This window comes from Pelobates fuscus, chromosome 12, assembly GCF_036172605.1.
Source record: "Pelobates fuscus isolate aPelFus1 chromosome 12, aPelFus1.pri, whole genome shotgun sequence".
NCBI lineage: Eukaryota > Metazoa > Chordata > Amphibia > Anura > Pelobatidae > Pelobates > Pelobates fuscus.
In genome coordinates, this window is record NC_086328.1 from 112,278,991 (window position 1) to 112,300,290 (window position 21,300).

The 21,300-nt window shown below is 42.8% G+C and overlaps 1 protein-coding gene across 1 annotated transcript in view; it reads right to left on the reverse strand.

Moving 5' to 3' along the window:
• Nucleotides 1-2,324: 2,324 nt before the first annotated feature.
• PTPN5 (protein tyrosine phosphatase non-receptor type 5) overlaps nucleotides 2,325-21,300 on the reverse strand; it is a 149,553-nt gene continuing 130,577 nt past the window's right edge. Inside the window, exons 11-13 of the mRNA XM_063437423.1 lie at nucleotides 16,313-16,473; nucleotides 14,797-14,910; nucleotides 2,325-3,794 (exon numbers count right to left, since the gene is read on the reverse strand). Coding sequence (XP_063293493.1) covers nucleotides 3,701-3,794; nucleotides 14,797-14,910; nucleotides 16,313-16,473 — 369 coding nt within the window. The 3' untranslated portion in view covers nucleotides 2,325-3,700. The remainder of the gene's footprint in view (nucleotides 3,795-14,796; nucleotides 14,911-16,312; nucleotides 16,474-21,300) is intronic.

A 21,300-nucleotide genomic window follows, 5' to 3' on the forward strand; every position in this document is an offset into this window, starting at 1 on the left:
ACTCCAAGTGCCCAAGTCACTATATCTAGCAATGTTGACATTTCTCCTGGAGCATGCCTCTAACGGTTGTCCAACTGACAGCTACTAAAAGCACTTACTCTTTAAGATCTTAAATTTTTTAAGGTCTTTACATTCAGCATTGTCACACACAGCATGATAATGCCAAACATGTCCAATGCTCCTCAAAGAATTTGAGTGTCAATAAAATTGCTTCTACAAAGCAGCTCTGTCACCTTCGGAGGTCTTTGCATGTTTTGCAAAGACTCCCAAAGGTGACATTTCCACCTGGGTGCAGCAGTGGTAATTTATACCTACCTGAAGCTGTGCCCATGTGGACGCCACCATCTTCTTTTTTCAGATCCTGGAGCTTCATTTACCAGCAGCCCATGCTCCTGGTCATGAGCACGCGCAAGATCACAACACTGATGTCTATGGAAAATCCCACAAAACCGCTGGAGCTTCCATAGATATTGTGTCAGCAATAGAATTAGGGGTGGATATTGTGTCAGCAATGCCTGATTCTCACAGCTGTTACTATCAATAGATGACAAAAATTAGGATTTCTTTTGACTGTGATGGATATTCAAAGAAATCCTAATGGAGTCTTTAAGAGCATTTAATAAAGATTGTATCTTTATGAAATACTCATACATATTTAGTTTTTCATGTCTCTACCTGTCCTATCTGTGACATGGTAATCTCATATTGACTCTAATACAGCAATGGCCAAAAGGTAGATCCCCAGCTGTTTTGAACTTTATCCCCCATGATGCTTTACCAACTTTAAAACAGGCCAAACATTATAGGAGTTATAAATCCACAATAGCTGGAGATTGAACATGTGGCCACTCCAGTTCAGAAATCTAATCCGTTCTTTGATGATGGGAGACATATAGATTTTATGTACATGATGAACATCTTCCTTAGAATGAGATGTTTCCTTTAGATAATATGAATACTAGGACTCTTAAAAAGAGTACTTTTTTTTTTTTTTAATAAATACATATTTTCAATAAAACAATTATTTATTTATCTATAGGGATATGGGGTATACTATGATACCAATATGTGATTTTCTATGATTTAGTGCCTTTATTCTGGGGGGGGGGGGGGGTTTGGTGACCAATATACGATAAGACAAATGAACAGGTTTTTTTAAAATTCAGTACACAGATCAACTTACTCTAAAATCTTTTAAATGCCAACTTCTGTGCTATAAAAGAACGCCGAGGAAGCCTACCCAGAAGATACTGACTGACACCAACTGAGGAAGCCCCCACCACAGGGCGAAACGCGTTTTGGATCAGACTGTATATACAGGACTTTTATTTATATCACCTTTTAATTGTCAATTGGAATTTTTATCCTTTACCTTTGTACAACTTTTATTCATCAAATAAAGACACATCTGCAAATTGAAAGACATCTGAATATTGCATCCTTCACCAACTACTATTTAAGGAACAACAAGAAGAAGGATGGGGACATCCTATTAAGCGTCCCATCACGCTTCCCATGAGAGCCATATGCTAATTTGGCTCTGGGCTTGTGAGTAATATTGCTTTATTTTTTTTCATATATATCTATACTAAACAGTATTATACTATGCCATTCTGTCTTATTTTCTAGAATCATCAGACGTGTGTCCCACCAATTGTATGTATTTCTAATATTTTATGTATAAGTGGTATAAGGGGTTCCCACTTGGTGGTCTGTAGCCATTTCTTGGCTACCACACGTATTTTACTACGGTTTCTAAAAAAAGACCATTTTGTTTAGAAATGTCTAAAACTGGAGGAATCTATATGGAGTATTGTATGCACATTCTCAACCAGAATATACTACCATGTACACTATGGTGTATAAGGTCTACTGAGAATGAGGACCACCAACTAGCAGTTCTATTCCATGCTGTCTGAACAAGAAAGAGGATAACCTACAAGAGTAATGTCCATGTAAGTAGTAAAGTATTTTTGGTGAGACCTCCTTTCTATATATGGACTATTTTAACGAGGTTGATCTTGATGGACCTTGGTCTTTTTTTTCAACCTAGACAACTATGTAACATACCAACCATTTCTCTTACAATACACAATGACACTTTCTTTGAGTATTGAGTATATCTACTACATTCTAGAAATGGCATCCAATGAAGTCATGTACACATAGATACATCTGTTTATCATGCATAATTTACAATATTTATATATTATATTTATAGTGGAATCGTTGCCCTATGTTTCATATTTTAGTCTCTGTGAGCTGTAAACAAAAACACAAGCAATCACTTCAACACATATTACTCCTGATAAACTGGCAATACAAAGCTGACTCCCCAAACAGGGTCATATTATAATACGATGTATTTATTGTGCCAACAGCGAAAGGCTAGATGTATTTCGGTTATTAGATTAACAGGTCCTTGATAGGATTTCCCTGACCTATGACAGGATATTTGCAACCATGTAACAGTTATCAAATTAAGAACTCAATGTTCTTGTCTTTACTATTTGTACAACACTGATGAATATGTTGGCACATTATTGATAATACTATGAGTCATTTTATTAATACTGAACGATTATTATAGGATTAATTTCAAGAGTTTTTTTTCCCCCCCGTAATTCGACAGGCTTAATAAAATTAGCATGCCCTCTATCTTGTGAAGTAAACTACTGTCTGACAAATATAGTAATCATTTTTTACTGCAGGTATATTATCATTACATTTTCACATTGATGCATCTAAAATTTCAAAATCCCCCGGTTTATAAGTCTGTAAAAATATTCTGTAAACTCCTAAAAACATTTGTATTCTGCTTTTAAAAATGGTTAAAACAATGAATTGTGGTGAACTAAAGATAGAGCTACAAAATGTAGGCTTACATAGTCAAACTGTGATTATATCTGAGTTTGCCAGTTTGACCTGTTTTGACCTAAATGTAATAATTCTGTTTTCAATTCTTTGTGTTTTTAATAAACCTTCGAAAAGGTTTCCCTGTGACATCCACGGGGCTAAAAGCATGACTGCGCAGCTATTACAGGTTACATGTCCACACTTAGGTTTGATTACAAGGTGAGGTACTAAAACATAATGCTGGCATGAACATATTCTAGGTTACAGAGGTTAAACATGTTTTTTTTCAATCATATGACACAGTATTCGGTAATTAAAAATGTAAAAACAGTTCAGAGAAAAAAAGGCAAAAAAGTACATGTCAGCGTAAATATTCACGTCACAGAATTCTGCATGAAACCGCAACACTGCAATTATAAGCAATTTTTTTTTGCACCTGTTCCCATATGTCTGTGTGCACGTGTGTGTGTGTCCACCCCCCCACCCTGAAAAATACCAAAACTTAAAAACACATAGGTTTTTCTTGCTTTGTGGTACAAATTGATCTGACTAGTCATATTTACAATAGAAATTGTTTTTTGTTTTTTTGTGAACGATGTCCCTTAATATGAGCCATAATTGAACGCGTAGTTCTAGTTCTTAAATGCGTGCATAAATATGTGTAACATATTCGGTTCTTTTAGAACTGCCCTTAACCAATCATATTAAAATTTTCACCACTCGCTGCTAACATCAGTTGTGTAGTCACTGAGTTCCACTTTCCAGGTTGACCACATGCTGGAAATGAGATCCCAGTAAAGTTGAGATGCGTCAAGGAAATAAAAAATGCGCCAAGACTCCTGCGTTATTCTTCTACTGTATGAGAATGCTGTTTTACGTACAAACTCAGTACATGATGAACGAACTGATATTGCTCATTTGTTTGAATCATTCCTCCCCTAAAAGAAAAATATAGGTTATTTCTCATAGAATTTAGCTATATTTTATTGACTGGATATCACAATTTTAACTCTTTCACACCCAAATTCTTTCCATTAAAAAAAAAATATAAAATGTTATATTTTAAGAACTTGACAAAAACAAGACCTTTATATGAACACACCAATTGGAAAAAAAATTACATATTATTTTAACAATTTAGTAGAGACACTCTCAATGAAAACATGCATGCATTTATTGCGGTATTTTTAATTTTTTTTGGGAGGAGGGGGTATATCTCGAAACAGCTTGCAAAAGCTGCTGACCTGCTATCTGCAGCCTTTGCAAACCCTCCTCTGTTCCAGTCTGTGCTGGGAAAATGACCAATCAGAGGCTTCTCTTTGAGCAAGCTCTAATTTTCAACCATTAGCACGCACAAGGCCAGGGAGCACGTGGACATGCAGGACCAACAGCCACACTTTCACTTGGGGAGGTTTATAAGAGTAACATTTGTGCTATTATACCTATGATTGAGTGTTATGTTTTGTATATTTTATTCTATGACCATCCCATGTTGGTGGACGAGCTCATATTTAAATAATAATTTTGCAATAAAAGCTACGGTTTATCAGGCTTAGGATTTAGCACTTAATTTGAAGAAATAAGGTCCCTGAGGAAGTCCGTAAAAAAAAATCCCGGGAGTTGTAGCTTGCACATGATTTGAAGCTGCGGGACAAATGTGCATAGTAGGAAACTCATCGGCAAAGACAAAGGGTAAGCTTTTCAAATGATTTATCTACAAAAAAAAATCCCATAGACTTTAATGGTGACATCTGTAGATAAATCATTTGAAAAGCTTTTCCAGAAATATTACATCAAGGCCAAAGTGTAAGACAACCACTGCATCTAATACTTGTTTGGTGGTGTAATGTTTTGGAGCATCTTGGAAACCCTGAATGTATTGAGGAACTTAAAGGTATACCCCAAAATATCACTAGAATCTACAACTAATGTTTATTTGTGGAGATCATTTCCTCACACTGCAAAGTACAGTTACAGTAAGCAATATATTTAATTGAACCTTATTGCTAATCCTGTATTTAATTTCATAATATTTATTGTAATGATTTTAGATAAATTCATAAAGGTATTTATCAAGGTAACACTCATTTCATCCTATGTACATAAGCTATTTACATATATATATATATACACACACAGAATCCTCCCTCGTCCGAGGTAAAGTTCATAATCTATATATCTATATACAGTTGGTGATGATCCAAAAAAATAGAAAAAATAGGAAAAAAATTGAAAAAAGGAAAAAAATGGAAAAAATCCAACCAAGAAAAAAAGAGAAAAAAGAAAAGAAAAATAAAATAAAAAATAATAATAATGAAAAATAATACAGTCCTGATAAATTGCAGTCCAGAATATAGTGCACTATATAGTTCACTGTCTATGGGTGGATCTCACGGACGGAGACGGAGAAAACTGGGGCCATCGAAGGGACATGAACGTCCCGAGCGCGTAGCCCACTTAAAGGATTGCCCAGCGACCGGCTATATTGACCAGATCGTCTACTTAAGGATTGCCCAGCGACCTGCTATACTGACCAGATCGAGACAAATAGAGAGTTTCTTCACTCAACAGGAATTGTTCTCATCCCCTTCCACCACACTATCATCAACAGACCTCAGCATCCTCCTACTATGTACATCAAAAAGGAAACTCCTACATTGGTGAGATCCACCCATAGACAGTGAACTATATAGTGCACTATATTCTGGACTGCAATTTATCAGGACTGTATTATTTTTCATTATTATTATTTTTTCTTTTTTCTTTTCTTTTTTCTCTTTTTTTCTTGGTTGGATTTTTTCCATTTTTTCATTTTTTCAATTTTTTTCCTATTTTTTCTATTTTTTTGGATCATCACCAACTGTATATAGATATATAGATTATGAACTTTACCTCGGACGAGGGAGGATTCTGTGTGTGTATATATATATATATATATATGTAAATAGCTTATGTACATAGGATGAAATGAGTGTTACCATGATGAAATATCACTACCTTTATGAATTTATCTAAAATCATTACAATAAATATTATGAAATTAAATACAGGATTAGCAATAAGGTTCATTGCAATTTTTTGAGTGCAGTATTCATATTTTGTTTATGATTGAGATTAGGAGGTTGTTGTGGGGTTAAACCTCGAATACCTGCACCTTGCATAATTGAGTGCCAGCACATATTGTGTTTTTTAAGCAATATATTTAAGGCCTCAATTTAATTTGTTAGGATGAGAATCATAAATTATTCCATTCTGTTAGAAAAAAAACTTTCAAATAATTTATCTACTGTAAACATCTTTGGGATTTTTCGTAGATAAATCACACAATTTTTTTTTCTAAAACAGTGGTTCCAAAACTTTTTAGGTTCAAGGCGCCCTTAATATTTCAATATTTTTTCAAAGCGCCCCAAGTCAAAAAAATTTCTAGGTTGTATACATGTACAGCGCTGCGGCATATACTGTTCAGCAGAAATGTTTCCCTGTCAGGGGCAGATCCAGAAACTAATCTTGGGAGGGGCACTAATAGATATATTAAAGAAACAGTCCAGGCAAAATAACCACTACAGCATGTTGTAGTGGTTATAGTGCCAGGAGTGCCGTGGTGCCCTCCCAGGCTAAGTAGTCAAACTGTTTAAGAACAGTTTGACAAGTTACCTGGGGTCTGTCAGAATAGGGGCTGTAGAGGATAGGTGCAGTGGTGTGTGTGTGTGGCGCAATGTATGTGTGTGTGTGTGAGGGGTGCAATGTATGTGGGTTTAAGTGTGTGTGAGGGGTGCAGTGTGTGTACGGGGGTGCATTGTGTTTGTAAAGAATATAGTGTGTGTGTGTGAGGGGTGCATTTTGTCTGAGTGTTTGAAGGGTGCAGTGTGCATGAGGGATACAGTGTGTGCGTAAGGGGTAGAATGTGTGCGTGAGGGGCATAGTGTATCTGTGGGGGGAGTGTGTGTGTAGGGGGGCAGTATTTGTGTATTAAGGGGTACAGTGTTTGAGGGGGCAGTGTGTGTGAGGGTACAGTCTGTGTGAGGAGTACAGTCTGTATGGGGGTGCAGTGTGTGCATGGGGGCAGTGTGTGTGTATATGGGAGAATTATTGTGGGTCTGTGGGGTTAGAGAGTAGATTAATAAATATAATTTTGTTTTAAATTAAAAAAAAAATATTTTCATATCCCCCCTCCCTGCTTACTTTTGCCAGTGAGGGTGGAATGTACAAGGCCATCCCTGGTAGTCCGGTGGAGAAGCCGTGGTGGCCAAGTGGTGAGAGTGAACTATAGCAGCCTCAGGAGCAACGCTCCAAGCTTGCAAGAGGAGAGCCCGGCGGAGCTGCAGGTTAGAGCTCCCCAGGTCCTCTCTCCCTTGCATGCTGGCTCCCAGCATTACAGTGATAGTGGGTCAGAGAGGGAGATCTCACTGCTGCAGAGGTGGCAGGGGAGAGCACAGTTTCCGGTGCTATCATCATATGATCACAGCACTGAGGAAATATTTTGCGGCGCCCCTGTGTGCCCGTCTTGGTGTCCAAGGGCGCCACGGCACACAATTTGGGAACACTGTTCTAACAGAATGGAATTATTTCTGATACTCTTACATATTAAATCAAGGCCATAGTGTGAGTTGTACACAGGTAACTTAAAGGAACACTGTACTCTTCATCTAGATTTAATGTATAAATTTTTTAATGATCTTCAGTCTAATTAAATTGTGTCAGGGTGCATGTTTTACTTGTTTGTTAAAGCTTGGCATTTTTAAAGGGACACTCCAGGCACCCAGTCCACTTCTGCCCATTTGAGTGGTCTGGGTGCCAACTCCCACTACTCTTAACCCTGCAAGTGTAATTATTGCAGTTTTCATAAACTGCAATAATTACCTTACAGGGTTAACTCCACCTCTAGTGGCTGTCTACTAGATAGCCACTAGAGGGCACTTCCTGCTTCATAGCACAGGTTTTCTCCTCCAGCGTCGCTGAAAACCCCATAGGAAAGCATGGAAAGCATCTTTCAATGCTTTCCTATGGGGAGGTCTAATGTGTGTGTGTGGCATTGGGGCGCATGCGCATTAGTTCTCACCTGTCGCCGGCCGCGCATGCGCAATAGGTCTCCCCCGCTGGATGACGTCGGCGGGGGAGGAGCGTGGCCGGCCCTGAACCAGCGCCGAGGGACATTGACGCTGGCTTAAGGTAAATCACTGAAGGTGTTTTAACCCCTTCAGCAACCGGGGATTGGGAGGTGGGAGGGAGAGGGAACCTGCAATGCCAGGAAAACAGATTGTTTTCCTGGCACTGGAGTGTCTCTTTAAGTTTGCATTTTCCATAACTTCTCCAAATTCAGCTCATAGGTTGTGTCTCCATGCTTTTTTTTTTTTTAATTTGACCATTTTTATTCGGCAGTGCATGCGTATTTCAGTCATATGAACAAGTATTATGCATTTTAGTGTACATGCTGAAACATAGTGGATACTGAGACATAGTGGATACTTCCATCGCACAGTTGTTACATTTCTTTCATTGTTGCCTTGTGTTCTCGTAGGTGTGCGATGGTGTTCCAAGGGTTCCACAACGACAATTAGATACATTGACATACATTGTGCATTAACATATGGAAGCATAGCAAACCTGTTCTGACAGATATATATATAAGTCATTGAATATACTGTACCTTTTCAATGGTAATGGTTGGGATTGAGAGGGGGGGAGGGGAGGAGAGGGTTAACTTGGTGGGGGAGAGAGACTTACAGTTGCTTGACAGGGTGATCCATTGGTTTGTGTTGACAGGGTGATCCATTGGTGCGTTCTAAAAAGTCATTCCACATTGTGTGCGCTAGTTTCATGTGTTTTTTAACCCCAAATTGGTGAGCATAAGTCATTTCATAGGCCCAGTTGAGCTTTATTTGGTTTAACAGGGAGGTTTTGGTTGGGGCTGTTTTTGTTTTCCATAGTCTGGCAATACTCATAGCGGCTGATATGAGTATGTGGTATGTCATCGCCCATTTGTCTCTAGATAGTGATTCTGGGGGAATAAATAAAATGCATAGCTCCAGGGTCAGTGTGATTTGTGTCCGAATAGCGTCTATTATGATGGTTTGAACCTCCTGCCAAAAGGGCTGTAGGGTAACGCAGGTCCACCAGATATGTGTCATGTTGCCTGTGTCCTGTCCGCATCTCCAGCATCTGTCTGTGGCCAGATTTGGCGGATCCTGACTGGGACAAGGTACCAGCGGTACATCAGTTTACGTTGCATCTCAATGTGAGATGCGCATGAGGTTACACCTCTGTATGAGGAGTAGGCTTTAACCCAATCCTCCCTATCTATAGTGCGTCCTAGTTCCTTGTGCCATGATTGTATATACGTGTGTCTGTCTTGATCTGATTCCTGGAGAAGCGCTTTGTAAGTCAGGGAGATCAGTTTTTTGAGTGTTTTTTTATGGAAACACACCTGTTCAAATTCGGACAGGTGCTTAATGAGTGTGGTGTGTATCTGGCAGGGTTTGTTTTTCGTTAAGTAGGATTTCATTTGTAGGTAGGGGAAGATTAGTTTTGATGGGAGGTTAAATTCTTGTTGTAAGTCCGGGAAGGGTTTTATGTTTCCGTCATGGTAGAGTTGCCTTATGTCCTGGATCCCCCCCCGTAACCATGGTTGTGTGTTTAGGTTTGGTATTATGGATTCGAGGGTTGTGAGTGGGGCTGCCATCGGCAGTGGGAGATAGTGTACCATTTGGTGTTTTGAGGAGTCCCATTGCTGTAAGATGTGTTGCGTTGTAGGTAAGAGGTGTCCTGTCCGCATCTCCAGCATCTGTCTGAAGAGTGTGGCCAGATTTGGCGGATCCTGACTGCTAACACGTCCGGGAGGCCTAGTCCTCCCTGCGGTAATGACTTTTGCAATAGTTTTGCTGCTACTCTCGGTTTCTTTTTCTGCCATGTGAATGCTATCAGCATTCTTGATAGGGATTTGACGTAGTTTCCCGGTAGCGGAATTTGGAGGGTTCTATACAAATATTGCAATTTTGGCAGTAGAGACATTTTTATAGCCGCTATTCTGCCGACCCAAGACAGATATTTTCCCTCCCAGGATTCTAACAAGCTTTTAAAAATTGGAAGCAGGGGGTGGTAGTTTGTTTTGAATAGGGATGCGGGGTGTCATTTTGGTGCCTAGAAACGTGAGGTAATCCTCTCTCCAGTCTAGAGGGAATGAGCTTTTGAGATTTTCCAATTGTGTGTTTGTGAGGTTGATGCCCAATGCTAGTGTTTTTGTTATATTAAGTTTGTAATACGAAACTCACCCGTATGTTGTAATGTGTTTCATGAGGTTGGGAAGTGAGATGTGTGGTTGAGTTAGGGTGAGGAATACATCATCAGCGAAAATTCAGCGAGACTCCATGGATTGCTGGCTCTTCCCTAATTGTGGCAGCTAATGGTTCTAAAGCTAGGACATATAGCAGTGGAGACAGGGGGCAGCCTTGGCGGGAGCCATTGGAGAGCGTAAATTTATCAGAGCAGAAACCTGCATTAAGGACCTTTGCCGATGGGTGACTGTATATAGCCGCTACTGTGTTAGTGAACTGTGAGGGGAAGTCATATTTTTCCAGAACTGCCCTTAGAAAGTGCCAGTTCAGCCTATCAAAGGCCTTCTCTGCGTCCAACGAAGCTAGAAGGCTACCGATTCCTTTCCTCCTTATTCTATGGATCAAGTTTAGGACTTTACGGGTGTTGTCCGCCCCCTGTCTCCCCGCTACGAACCCCACCTGGTCATCGTGGATTAGGGTTGGTAGTATTGAGCTTAGCCGGCGGGCATAGATTTTGGCATATAACTTAGCGTCTGTGTTGAGTAGGGATATTGGTCTAAAGTTCGGGCAGTGGGTCGGTTGTTTACCCTGTTTGGGGAGTGTTATGATGTGTGCTAGCAATAGGTCCTCTGGGAGTGATTTGCCTGCTGTGGCTGAGTTGTATAGTGACGCTAGGGGTAAGGCTAGAGTGGATGCAAATTTTTTGTAATATAGGTTCGTGAACCCATCTGGGCCTGGTGCTTTATTTTTTGGCAGAGTGAGTATTGCATCCTCCACTTCTGTAGCCGTAACTGGGTTCTGTAGTGTTGTGATTTGGTCCTGGGTGAGTTTAGGCAGGGAGATGTTGCCTAAGTATGACGCTATGTCTTGTTCTGTTGGGACGTGCAGTTGGTTCGAGTGTGCTAGATTGTATAGTTTCTCATAGTATGCTGCGAAGGTGTTGCTAATGTCTATGGGGGATATCACCTTTGTGCCGTCTTGTGTGTAAATGTGTGGTATTTTAGTCTGTGCCTCCCTTTGTTTCAGTCTAGCATCAAGTTGTTTGCTAGCTCTATTCCCTTGTGCATAATGGGTGGCCTTGAGCTTATGGAGATTGTAACCCACGCGCTGTAGCGTATGCATTTTAATCTTGTCCGCAATGTCCCGTATGTCTTTTTGTGTCGTCTCAGTTGGGTGAGTTTTGTTCTTGTTTGTGAGGTCTGCCAGTCGTTTATGCCAGTCCAACCAGTGGGCTTGGTTTGTTTGTTTGTTGTGTGAAGCTCGTTTAATTAGGAGTCCCCTAATTACTGCTTTGTGTACCTGCCACGTTGTACTCGTGGATGTGTCTCCAGTGTTGTTTAGTGAGAAGAATTCTTTGATGGCTGCTTCAATTTGATTCGTGAAGGCGAGATATGTCAGTAGCGCTGATGAAGGCGTCCAGACAACGCAAAGACCTCCCTGCCCCATATAACGCAATACAATTATACACAGATCTCTCAGCGCAAACGTTACAAAAAAGGAGGGAATATAAAGTGATAACAGAAGCGCTTAGGCTCCAAGAAATGCCATACTGCTGGGGACACCCGGTCCGCATTCTTATTCACAAAAATGGAGCATTGAATGCCGTCACCTCCCCAGAAGATGGAAGAAAACTTCTGAGACAATGGGGCTCCAGAACTCCAACTCCAACTCCAGAACCAGACAAGGAGCACCACCGTCACCAACCGGCCAAGCTCCGACCAGATTGGACAAAAGCACGCGCCTGAGATTGCTGAGGAACAACCCGCTGGAGGGGTGGCAGACCCTGGGATTAACCGCCGCTGCTGAAATGGCACAGTTTGCCATATGCTAGCCGCAGTACTCGTTAACTACTACAGTTACAGTTAATTAAGACTTGATTATGGGACAATAACAAGGACAAAATCCGGTCTCAGGACAGGTGAATATAGCAAGCCTACCCACCCAACATTATTTTTACACTACATAAGCAACAACACACGCACACGGCATATTAGCATGTGCTTACAGGAATGACTGCACCACATACATGAGAGAGGCTAATGTACACACCACAACCAACTAATGGTCTGGGGGGAGCCCACCAGCCACAGCATAGCAAGATACAACATAGGTGCTCACCTTCACATGCAGTCACAAGCATGGTAGCAAAAAAAAACCAAAAAAAACAGCCGTAACTCCGGCGCATATTGCCAAGCATGGGGTAGCAGGGGACCCACGGAGAGACCACCCAAGAAGCCAACTACAGAGGAGGGCGACTCCTATTATCCATAACGTCCGCAAGGTTGAGGGAGGATTGGGGGGAGTGGGGAGGCAGGTGAACTAAAATGTGATTGGCAATGTATTGTAATGTATTGGTAATATTGTGACAGCATGAAGGCACAATTGTATGAGACAAAAGGGAACACCAAGCCCTGATAACCTTACATGCGATCTGGACTCGAGTGACCGGTTCAATTCCCCCACCCCCTGACCGCCAACCCCGAACTACCCCCGCAACGTCAAGGCACCCTGAGACATATCCAGTTGGACCTAGCAAAGGGCCACCATCTACACAGGCTTCACCTCACCAGACAACCTCTTCTCACACCCGCCCGAGGTGGGAGACGTCCAACATGCACACAATCCCCACCCTACGTATGCACACACTACACAATGAGATCACCTTTACAGCCATGCATCCAGTGGAACGTGGCACTTCAGTAGCACAAGGGGGGGGGGCACTAGAGAAACCATTACCAGACCGGAACGTCCACCAGGTACCCCTAGCGGGCCAACTAATTTGTGGACTACCCACAGAGCAAAAAAAACAAAAAACTGTTGCATATTACATTATACTTTGTTACATTATAGGGGAACCTAAGCATATTTAGAACACCACGAGTCTGCGCTAACTGATTCTGGGCCGACCCTCCCTGCTGCGGGACATGTAAGCAACTATGGGGTCAAACCTACTCAGTAATTGGTCACACCTAATAGAATAGGCCAAACTACCAATGTTTAAAATTTCTTTTCGGATTACCACGTTCTCTATGGGACCAAAGTTTGGTCCCACTGCCCACAAATGGGCTGCTGTAGTGTTTACTACGTTTATCGTTCCCTCACAGTACGATTCACCTAACACCTCCTCCCCTACACTCTCCTCCCCTTTTTCGCCAAGAGAGACGAATGTACTCAATCAGACCGACAGGGAAATCCCAATATGGGGTAAACCACGTGCAAGACTCAAACATGTACCATGGGACCCCATATAGCACCTCACAATATCACACCAAAGTATGAAAATACAAAGCTATAATATCAGGGGGTTGAACACCCCATACAAGAGACATTGCCTTTTTAGAGACCTCAAAAGGGAACAACCCAATGTGTTATGTCTACAAGAGACACATTTTAGGAAGCCACCTATCATGAAACCATCCCAATATCCACACCAGTACCACGCCACAACAGGGAAGAAAACAAGAGGGACGTCCATATTGATCAGAAACACTGTCTCTTTCCAATTTCACTCCTCCCAAGTTGACCCTGAGGGCAGATACCTCATACTGATATGCACGATTAACAACACTAAATACACACTTGCTAACGTATATGTCCCTAATACGAATCAGAGAAACTTTCTGCATAAGATCTAACCCTACTGAGACCAGTTCAGGAGGGGATCCTGATTCTTTGTGGGGACTTTAACCACATTCTGGTTCCCAAAGAAGACTCGACCACCCAAGCCACCACACTCACACAGACCAAACAACAAAAGACATGCTCATCCTACAACAAATTACTAGAAAATAACAAACTATATGATGTGTGGAAGGTCTTACACCCACAAGAAAGGGACTACACATATTTCTCCTCCACACACAACACTTACACTAGAATAGATAGATTCCACGTAGAAAGCCTACACTTAGACCAAGTTATGGACTGCACTATAGGCCAGATCACATGGTCGGATCATGCTCCACTGACACTAACCCTCAAAGACAACTATGACTGCAAGCACAAAAGCCCATGGAGACTCATTGAGTATCTACTGACAGATCTCGCCTTCACGAATCAAATTGAAGCAGTCTCCATGCTTTTTAATTGCCAGTTTTACATAAGTAATGAAATTCCTTAATAGGACACTATAGTGCCAGGAAAACAATCCGTTTTCCTGGCACTGCAGGACCCCTCTCCCTCCCAGCCCCCATCCCAGGTTGCTGAAGGGGTTAAAACTCCTTCAGTGACCTACCTTTATCCAGCGCCGATGTCCCGACGTCATCCGGCGGGGGAGACCTAATGCGCATGCGCTGCAATGCCGCGCACACGCATTAGACCTCCCCATAGGAAAGCATTGAAAGATGCTTTCAATGCTTTCCTATGGGGATTTCAGCGACGCTGTGGGTCCTCACATAGCGTGAGGACATCCAGCGACGCTATAGCACAGAAAATCTGTGCTATAAACCAGGAAGTGCCCTCTAGTGGCTGTCTAGTAGACAGCTACTAGAGAAGGAGTTAACCCTGCAATGTAAATATTGCAGTTTATGAAAACTGCAATATTTACAGTTGCAGGGTTAAGGGTAGTGGGAATTAGCACCCAGACCACTCCAATGGGCAGAAGTGGTCTGGGTGCCTGGAGTGTCCCTTTAAAACAAATAAAAGTGATAAACATTTAACATTATCTTACCTGTCTAATCTCAGCTGGCTTGTGGTTCGTAAAATATCAACTATCCCCTCATTTTTCAGCTGCTTGCAAAGAATGCTGGTGGCAATAAAACAGCCAGTTCTTCCAATTCCCGCACTGAAAACAATGTATACATCTTATTAATTATCTTATCAATGTTATATGCTATACATTTAATATATATTTAAAGGAACACTATAGCGTTAGGATTACAAACATATGTTGCTAACCATGTAGTTTTCTGCTCCCTAGATTAGATAGCCCACCTAAATATAAAAATGAAAAATAATGAAAAATAAAAAGGTTTACGCACCTTTTTTCTAGGGTGGAGACTCACATTATGCAGCTGCCCACTCCATCTCAGGTGACATCGAGCCACAGGCAGTCTCCTCTTTGTATGTTCGTCCAATCCAGTTTGTCTCATAGAGAAGGATTGGGTTTGAGAACCACGCTCGTCCAATCAAATGCTGCTTACAGGGAAGCATTGCATTCAATTCTTAAAGGATGCATTTAAAGGGACACTATAGGCACCCAGACCACTTCATCTCATTGAAGTGGTCTGGGTAAAGTGTCCCTGTCCCCTTAACCCTGCAATTGTAATTATTGTAGTTATTGATAAACTGCAATAATTAGCTTGCTGGATTAACTCCACCTGTAGTGGCTGTCTACCAGACAGCCTCTAGAGGCACTTCCGGGCCCTTAGTGGACATTTGGTACGCTTTGCATAAGGACATTCAGCGTCAGCTAAGCACCCAAAAGAATGCATTGATTCGCGAGGAAGGGTGGCACTATAGGATATAATAGTGCTAGGAATGCAACTTTGTATTCCTTTCACTAGAGTTTCCCTTTAAAGGATGAACATACCTGTTTCTTGCTCTCTCCTATAGGGCAGCGTTTTACTCTCTCCTCCAGCTCTGCTTCACTCCACCTTATTTGATTGCTATTTCCTGTCCTATTGTGTTTTATACCCCACCTCCTATAGACTGTAAGCTCGTTTGAGCAGGGTCCTCTTCAAGCTATTGTTCCTGTAAGTTTTCTTGTAATTGTCCTATTTATAGTTAAATCCCCCTCTCATAATATTGTAAAGCGTTACGGAATCTGTTGGCGCTATATAAATGGCAATAAGAATAATAATAACATTAATGGATGTTCAATGTCCTCATGCAATATGTGAGGTCATCGAACTTCACATGACTGAGTCTGACTCGGCCGTCGCAGTGAAAGCACCCTCTAGTGGCTGTTTCTAAGGTTTCTTTAGCTCTGATATGTAAAAATGTCCATATCTATTAAATTACAGGGTCCAGACCTCTTCATTGAAATTAGTTCTCTTGGTGCCTATGGTGGTCCTTTAATGTTTCCTACACATTCATTTAAAACCTATTTTGCATTAAAGTAAAGAATGCTGGTAGCAATAAAATAGCCTGTTCTTTCAATTAACAATTAGATTTTTAGTAACCACATATAGTTTAAAATGTGTGCTTTTAAGTATAGTGTAAAGAAAGTGCATTAACTGGATTACCTGCAATGTACAACAATAGGGCCGTCAGTATGGTCTGCTTGTTGTATGGCCTCTTCCACATCTTGCACCAGCTTTAACAAAGGTGGTGCCTGGTCTGGGGTCTTCTGGTCCGGCCATGACGTGTACCAGAAATGCTTCAGGGTTCTTTCTTCTTCATCGATCTGTTGTCCCAAATATAAAACCATTAAACTTCTACTAGCTTCCTGTTCCATCAAATGTACTTCAGATGTGTGAGTATAATTGTCATTCTGACCGCTCTACTGCAGAGCAGCTTGAGGGCACAAGAGTTAATCAACAAAATCAACCAACAATAAATAAAAAAAAAACAATAAGTACATTCCAACATTAATGGGATTTTACTTTAGTCTTACCAAGGAAGCCTTCTATTTATATATAAGTATAATTTTTTGTGTGCTCACTACGAGGTGAATATTCTTATGATTTTTTATTTTACCTATGTATGATTGGAGGTGGTAGGGAAACACCTGTTTTTATAAATTTTATCACACTCAATAAGATATAAGCAGAGCCAATACACCTTTGTTATGCTATTTGGGATTTTACTTTGTGCAAGCTAATTTAAGATTAGTGATGTCGCAAACATAACATTTTCGTTTTGCGAACGGCGAACGCGAACTTCCGCAAACGTTCGTGAACCAGCGAACCGGGCGAGATATGGATTGACACCTATCCTATTGATCCCTGATACACACTGACACAGAGCAGAATAGGGACTGTTCCCCCTACATAGGGTCACTTGGCAGATTTGGATTGACACCTGTCCTCAGGGACCCTGATACACACTGACACAGAGGAGAATCGGGACAGTTCCCCCTACATAGGGTCACTTGGTAGATATGGATTGACACCTGTCCTCAGAGACCCTGATACACACTGACACAGAGCAGAATAGGGACTGTTCCCCCTACATAGGGTCACTTGGCAGATATGGATTGACACCTATCCTAATGATCCCTGATACACACTGACACAGAGTAGAATAGGGACTGTTCCCCCTACATAGGGTCACTTGGCAGATATGGATTGACACCTGTCCTCAGGGACCCTGATACACACTGACACAGAGCAGAATAGGGACTGTTCCTCCTACATAGGGTCACTTGGCAGATATGGATTGACACCTGTCCTCAGGGACCCTGATACACACTGACACAGAGCAGAATAGGGACTGTTCCTCCTACAAAGGGTCACTTGGCAGATATGGACTGACATCTGTCCTCAGGGACCCTGATACACACTGACACAGAGCAGAATAGGGACTGTTCCCCCTACATAGGGTCACTTGGCAGATATGGATTGACACCTGTCCTCAGAGACCCTGATACACACTGACACAGAGCAGAATAGGGACTGTTCCCCCTACATAGGGTCACTTGGCAGATATGGATTGACACCTATCCTAATGATCCCTGATACACACTGACACAGAGCAGAAAAGGGACTGTTCCCCCTACATAGGGTCACTTGGCAGATATGGATTGACACCTATCCTATTGATCCCTGATACACACTGACACAGAGCAGAATAGGGACTGTTCCCCCTACATAGGGTCACTTGGCAGATATGGATTGACACCTATCCTATTGATCCCTGATACACACTGACACAGAGCAGAATAGGGACTGTTCGCCCTACATAGGGTCACTTGGCAGATATGGATTGACACCTGTCCTCAGGGACCCTGATACACACTGACACAGAGCAGAATAGGGACAGTTCCCCCTACATAGGGTCACTTGGCAGATATGGATTGACACCTGTCCTCAGGGACCCTGATGCACACTGACACAGAGCAGAATAGGGACTGTTCCTCCTACATAGGGTCACTTGGTAGATATGGATTGACACCTATCCTATTGATTCCTGATACACACTGACACAGAGCAGAATAGGGACTGTTCCCCCTACATAGGGTCACTTGGCAGATATGGATTGACACCTATCCTAATGATCCCTGATACACACTGACACAGAGCAGAATAGGGACAGTTCCCCCTTCATAGGGTCACTTGGCAGATATGGATTGACACCTATCCTAATGATCCCTGATACACACTGACACAGAGCAGAATAGGGACTGTTCCCCCTACATAGGGTCACTTGGCAGATATGGATTGACACCTATACTATTGATCCCTGATACACACTGACACAGAGCAGAATAGGGACTGTTCCCCCTACATAGGGTCACTTGGCAGATATGGATTGACACCTGTCCTCAGGGTCCCTGATACACACTGACACAGAGCAGAATAGGGACTGTTCCTCCTACATAGGGTCACTTGGCAGATATGGATTGACACCTGTCCTCAGGGACCCTGATACACACTGACACAGAGCAGAATAGGGACTGTTCCTCCTACATAGGGTCACTTGGCAGATATGGATTGACACCTGTCCTCAGGGACCCTGATACACACTGACACTGAGCAGAATAGGGACTGTTCCCCCTACATAGGGTCACTTGGCAGATATGGATTGACACCTGTCCTCAGAGACCCTGATACACACTGACACAGAGCAAAACAGGGACTGTTCCCCCTACATAGGGTCACTTGGCAGATATGGATTGACACCTATCCTAATGATCCCTGATACACACTGACACATAGCAGAATAGGGAAAGTTCCCCCTACATAGGGTCACTTGGCAGATATGGATTGACACCTATCCTATTTATCCCTGATACACACTGACACAGAGCAGAATAGGGACTGTTCCCCCTACATAGGGTCACTTGGCAGATATGGATTGACACCTATCCTATTGATCCCTGATACACACTGACACAGAGCAGAATAGGGACTGTTCCCCCTACATAGGGTCACTTGGCAGATATGGACTGACATCTGTCCTCAGGGACCCTGATACACACTGACACAGAGCAGAATAGGGACTGTTCCACCTACATAGGGTCACTTGGCAGATATGGATTGACACCTGTCCTCAGGGACCCTGATACACACTGACACAGAGCAGAATAGGGACTGTTCCTCCTACATAGGGTCACTTGGCAGATATGGATTGACACCTGTCCTCAGGGACCCTGATACACACTGACACAGAGCAGAATAGGGACAGTTCCCCCTACATAGGGTCACTTGGTAGATATGGATTGACACCTGTCCTCAGAGACCCTGATGCACACTGACACAGAGCAGAATAGGGACTGTTCCCCCTACATAGGGTCACTTGGCAGATATGGATTGACACCTGTCCTCAGAGACCCTGATACACACTGACACAGAGCAGAATAGGGACTGTTCCCCCTACATAGGGTCACTTGGCAGATATGGATTGACACCTATCCTATTGATCCCTGATACACACTGACACAGAGCAGAATAGGGACTGTTCCCCCTACATAAGGTCACTTGGCAGATATGGATTGACACCTATCCTATGGATCCCTGATACACACTGACACAGAGCAGAAATTGGACTGTTCCCCCTACACAGGGTCACTTGGCAGATATGGATTGACACCTGTCCTCAGGGACCCTGATACACACTGACACAGAGCAGAATAGGGACTGTTCCTCCTACATAGGGTCACTTGGCAGATATGGATTGACACCTGTCCTCAGAGACCCTGATACACACTGACACAGAGCAGAATAGGGACTGTTACCCCTACATAGGGTCACTTGGCAGATATGGATTGACACCTGTCCTCAGAGACCCTGATACACACTGACACAGAGCAGAATAGGGACTGTTCCCCCTACATAGGGTCACTTGGCAGATATGGATTGACACCTGTCCTCAGAGACCCTGATACACACTGTCACACAGCAGAATAGGGACTGTTCCCCCTACATAGGGTCACTTGGCAGATATGGATTGACACCTGTCCTCAGGTACCCGGATACACACTGACACAGAGCAGACTAGGGACTGTTCCTCCTACATAGCCCAAGGCAGCTCATCTCATCAGGCCTTTTTTAGTCGAATGTATCACCCACTGTCAGTCCCTTCGGGATCCATCCCTCATTCATCTTAATAAAGGTGAGGTAATCTAGACTTTTTTGACCTAGGCGACTTCTCTTCTCAGTGACAATACCTCCTGCTGCACTGAAGGTCCTTTCTGACAGGACACTTGAAGCGGGGCAGGCCAGAAGTTCTATCGCAAATTGGGATAGCTCAGGCCACAGGTCAAGCCTGCACACCCAGTAGTCAAGGGGTTCATCGCTCCTCAGAGTGTCAATATCTGCAGTTAAGGCGAGGCAGTCTGCTACCTGTCGGTCAAATCGTTCTCTGAGGGTGGATCCCGAAGGGCTGTGGCGATTAGTAGAACTTAAAAAGCTCTGCATGTCCTCCATCAACAACACGTCTTTAAAGCATCCTGTCCTTGCCGGCGTGGTGGTGGGAGGAGGAGGATTACTTTCACCTCTTCCCCTGTTAGATTTCCATTGTGCTGTGACATCACCCTTATACGCTGTGTAAAGCATACTTTTTAATTTATTTTGCAAATGCTGCATCCTTTCCCTGAACAGGCACAACAGCATGAAAGGCCCCATTTGCACAAGGTTGGATGCCAAGCTACTCATTTCCCGTTCCTCCTCCTCAGTGATCTCAATGAAGGTATGTTCTTCCCCCCAGCCACGTACAACACCACAGGTACCAGATAGGTGAGAACGAGCACCCTGGGATGCCTGTTGTGGTTGGTCTTCCTCCTCCTCCTCAAAGCCACATTCCTCCTCTGTCTCCTCTTCCTCACAATCCTCTTCCAGCGTTGCCACAGGTCCAGCAAGCGATGCTGATAAGGCTGTTTCTGGTGGTGATGGTGACCATAACTCTTCCTCTTCACGCTCATCTAAGGCCTGATCCAGCACTCTTTGCAGGGCACGCTCCAGGAAGAAAACAAATGGTATGATGTCGCTGATGGTGCCTTCGGTGCGACTGACTAGGTTTGTCACCTCCTCAAAAGGACGCATGAGCCTACAGGCATTGCGCATGAGCGTCC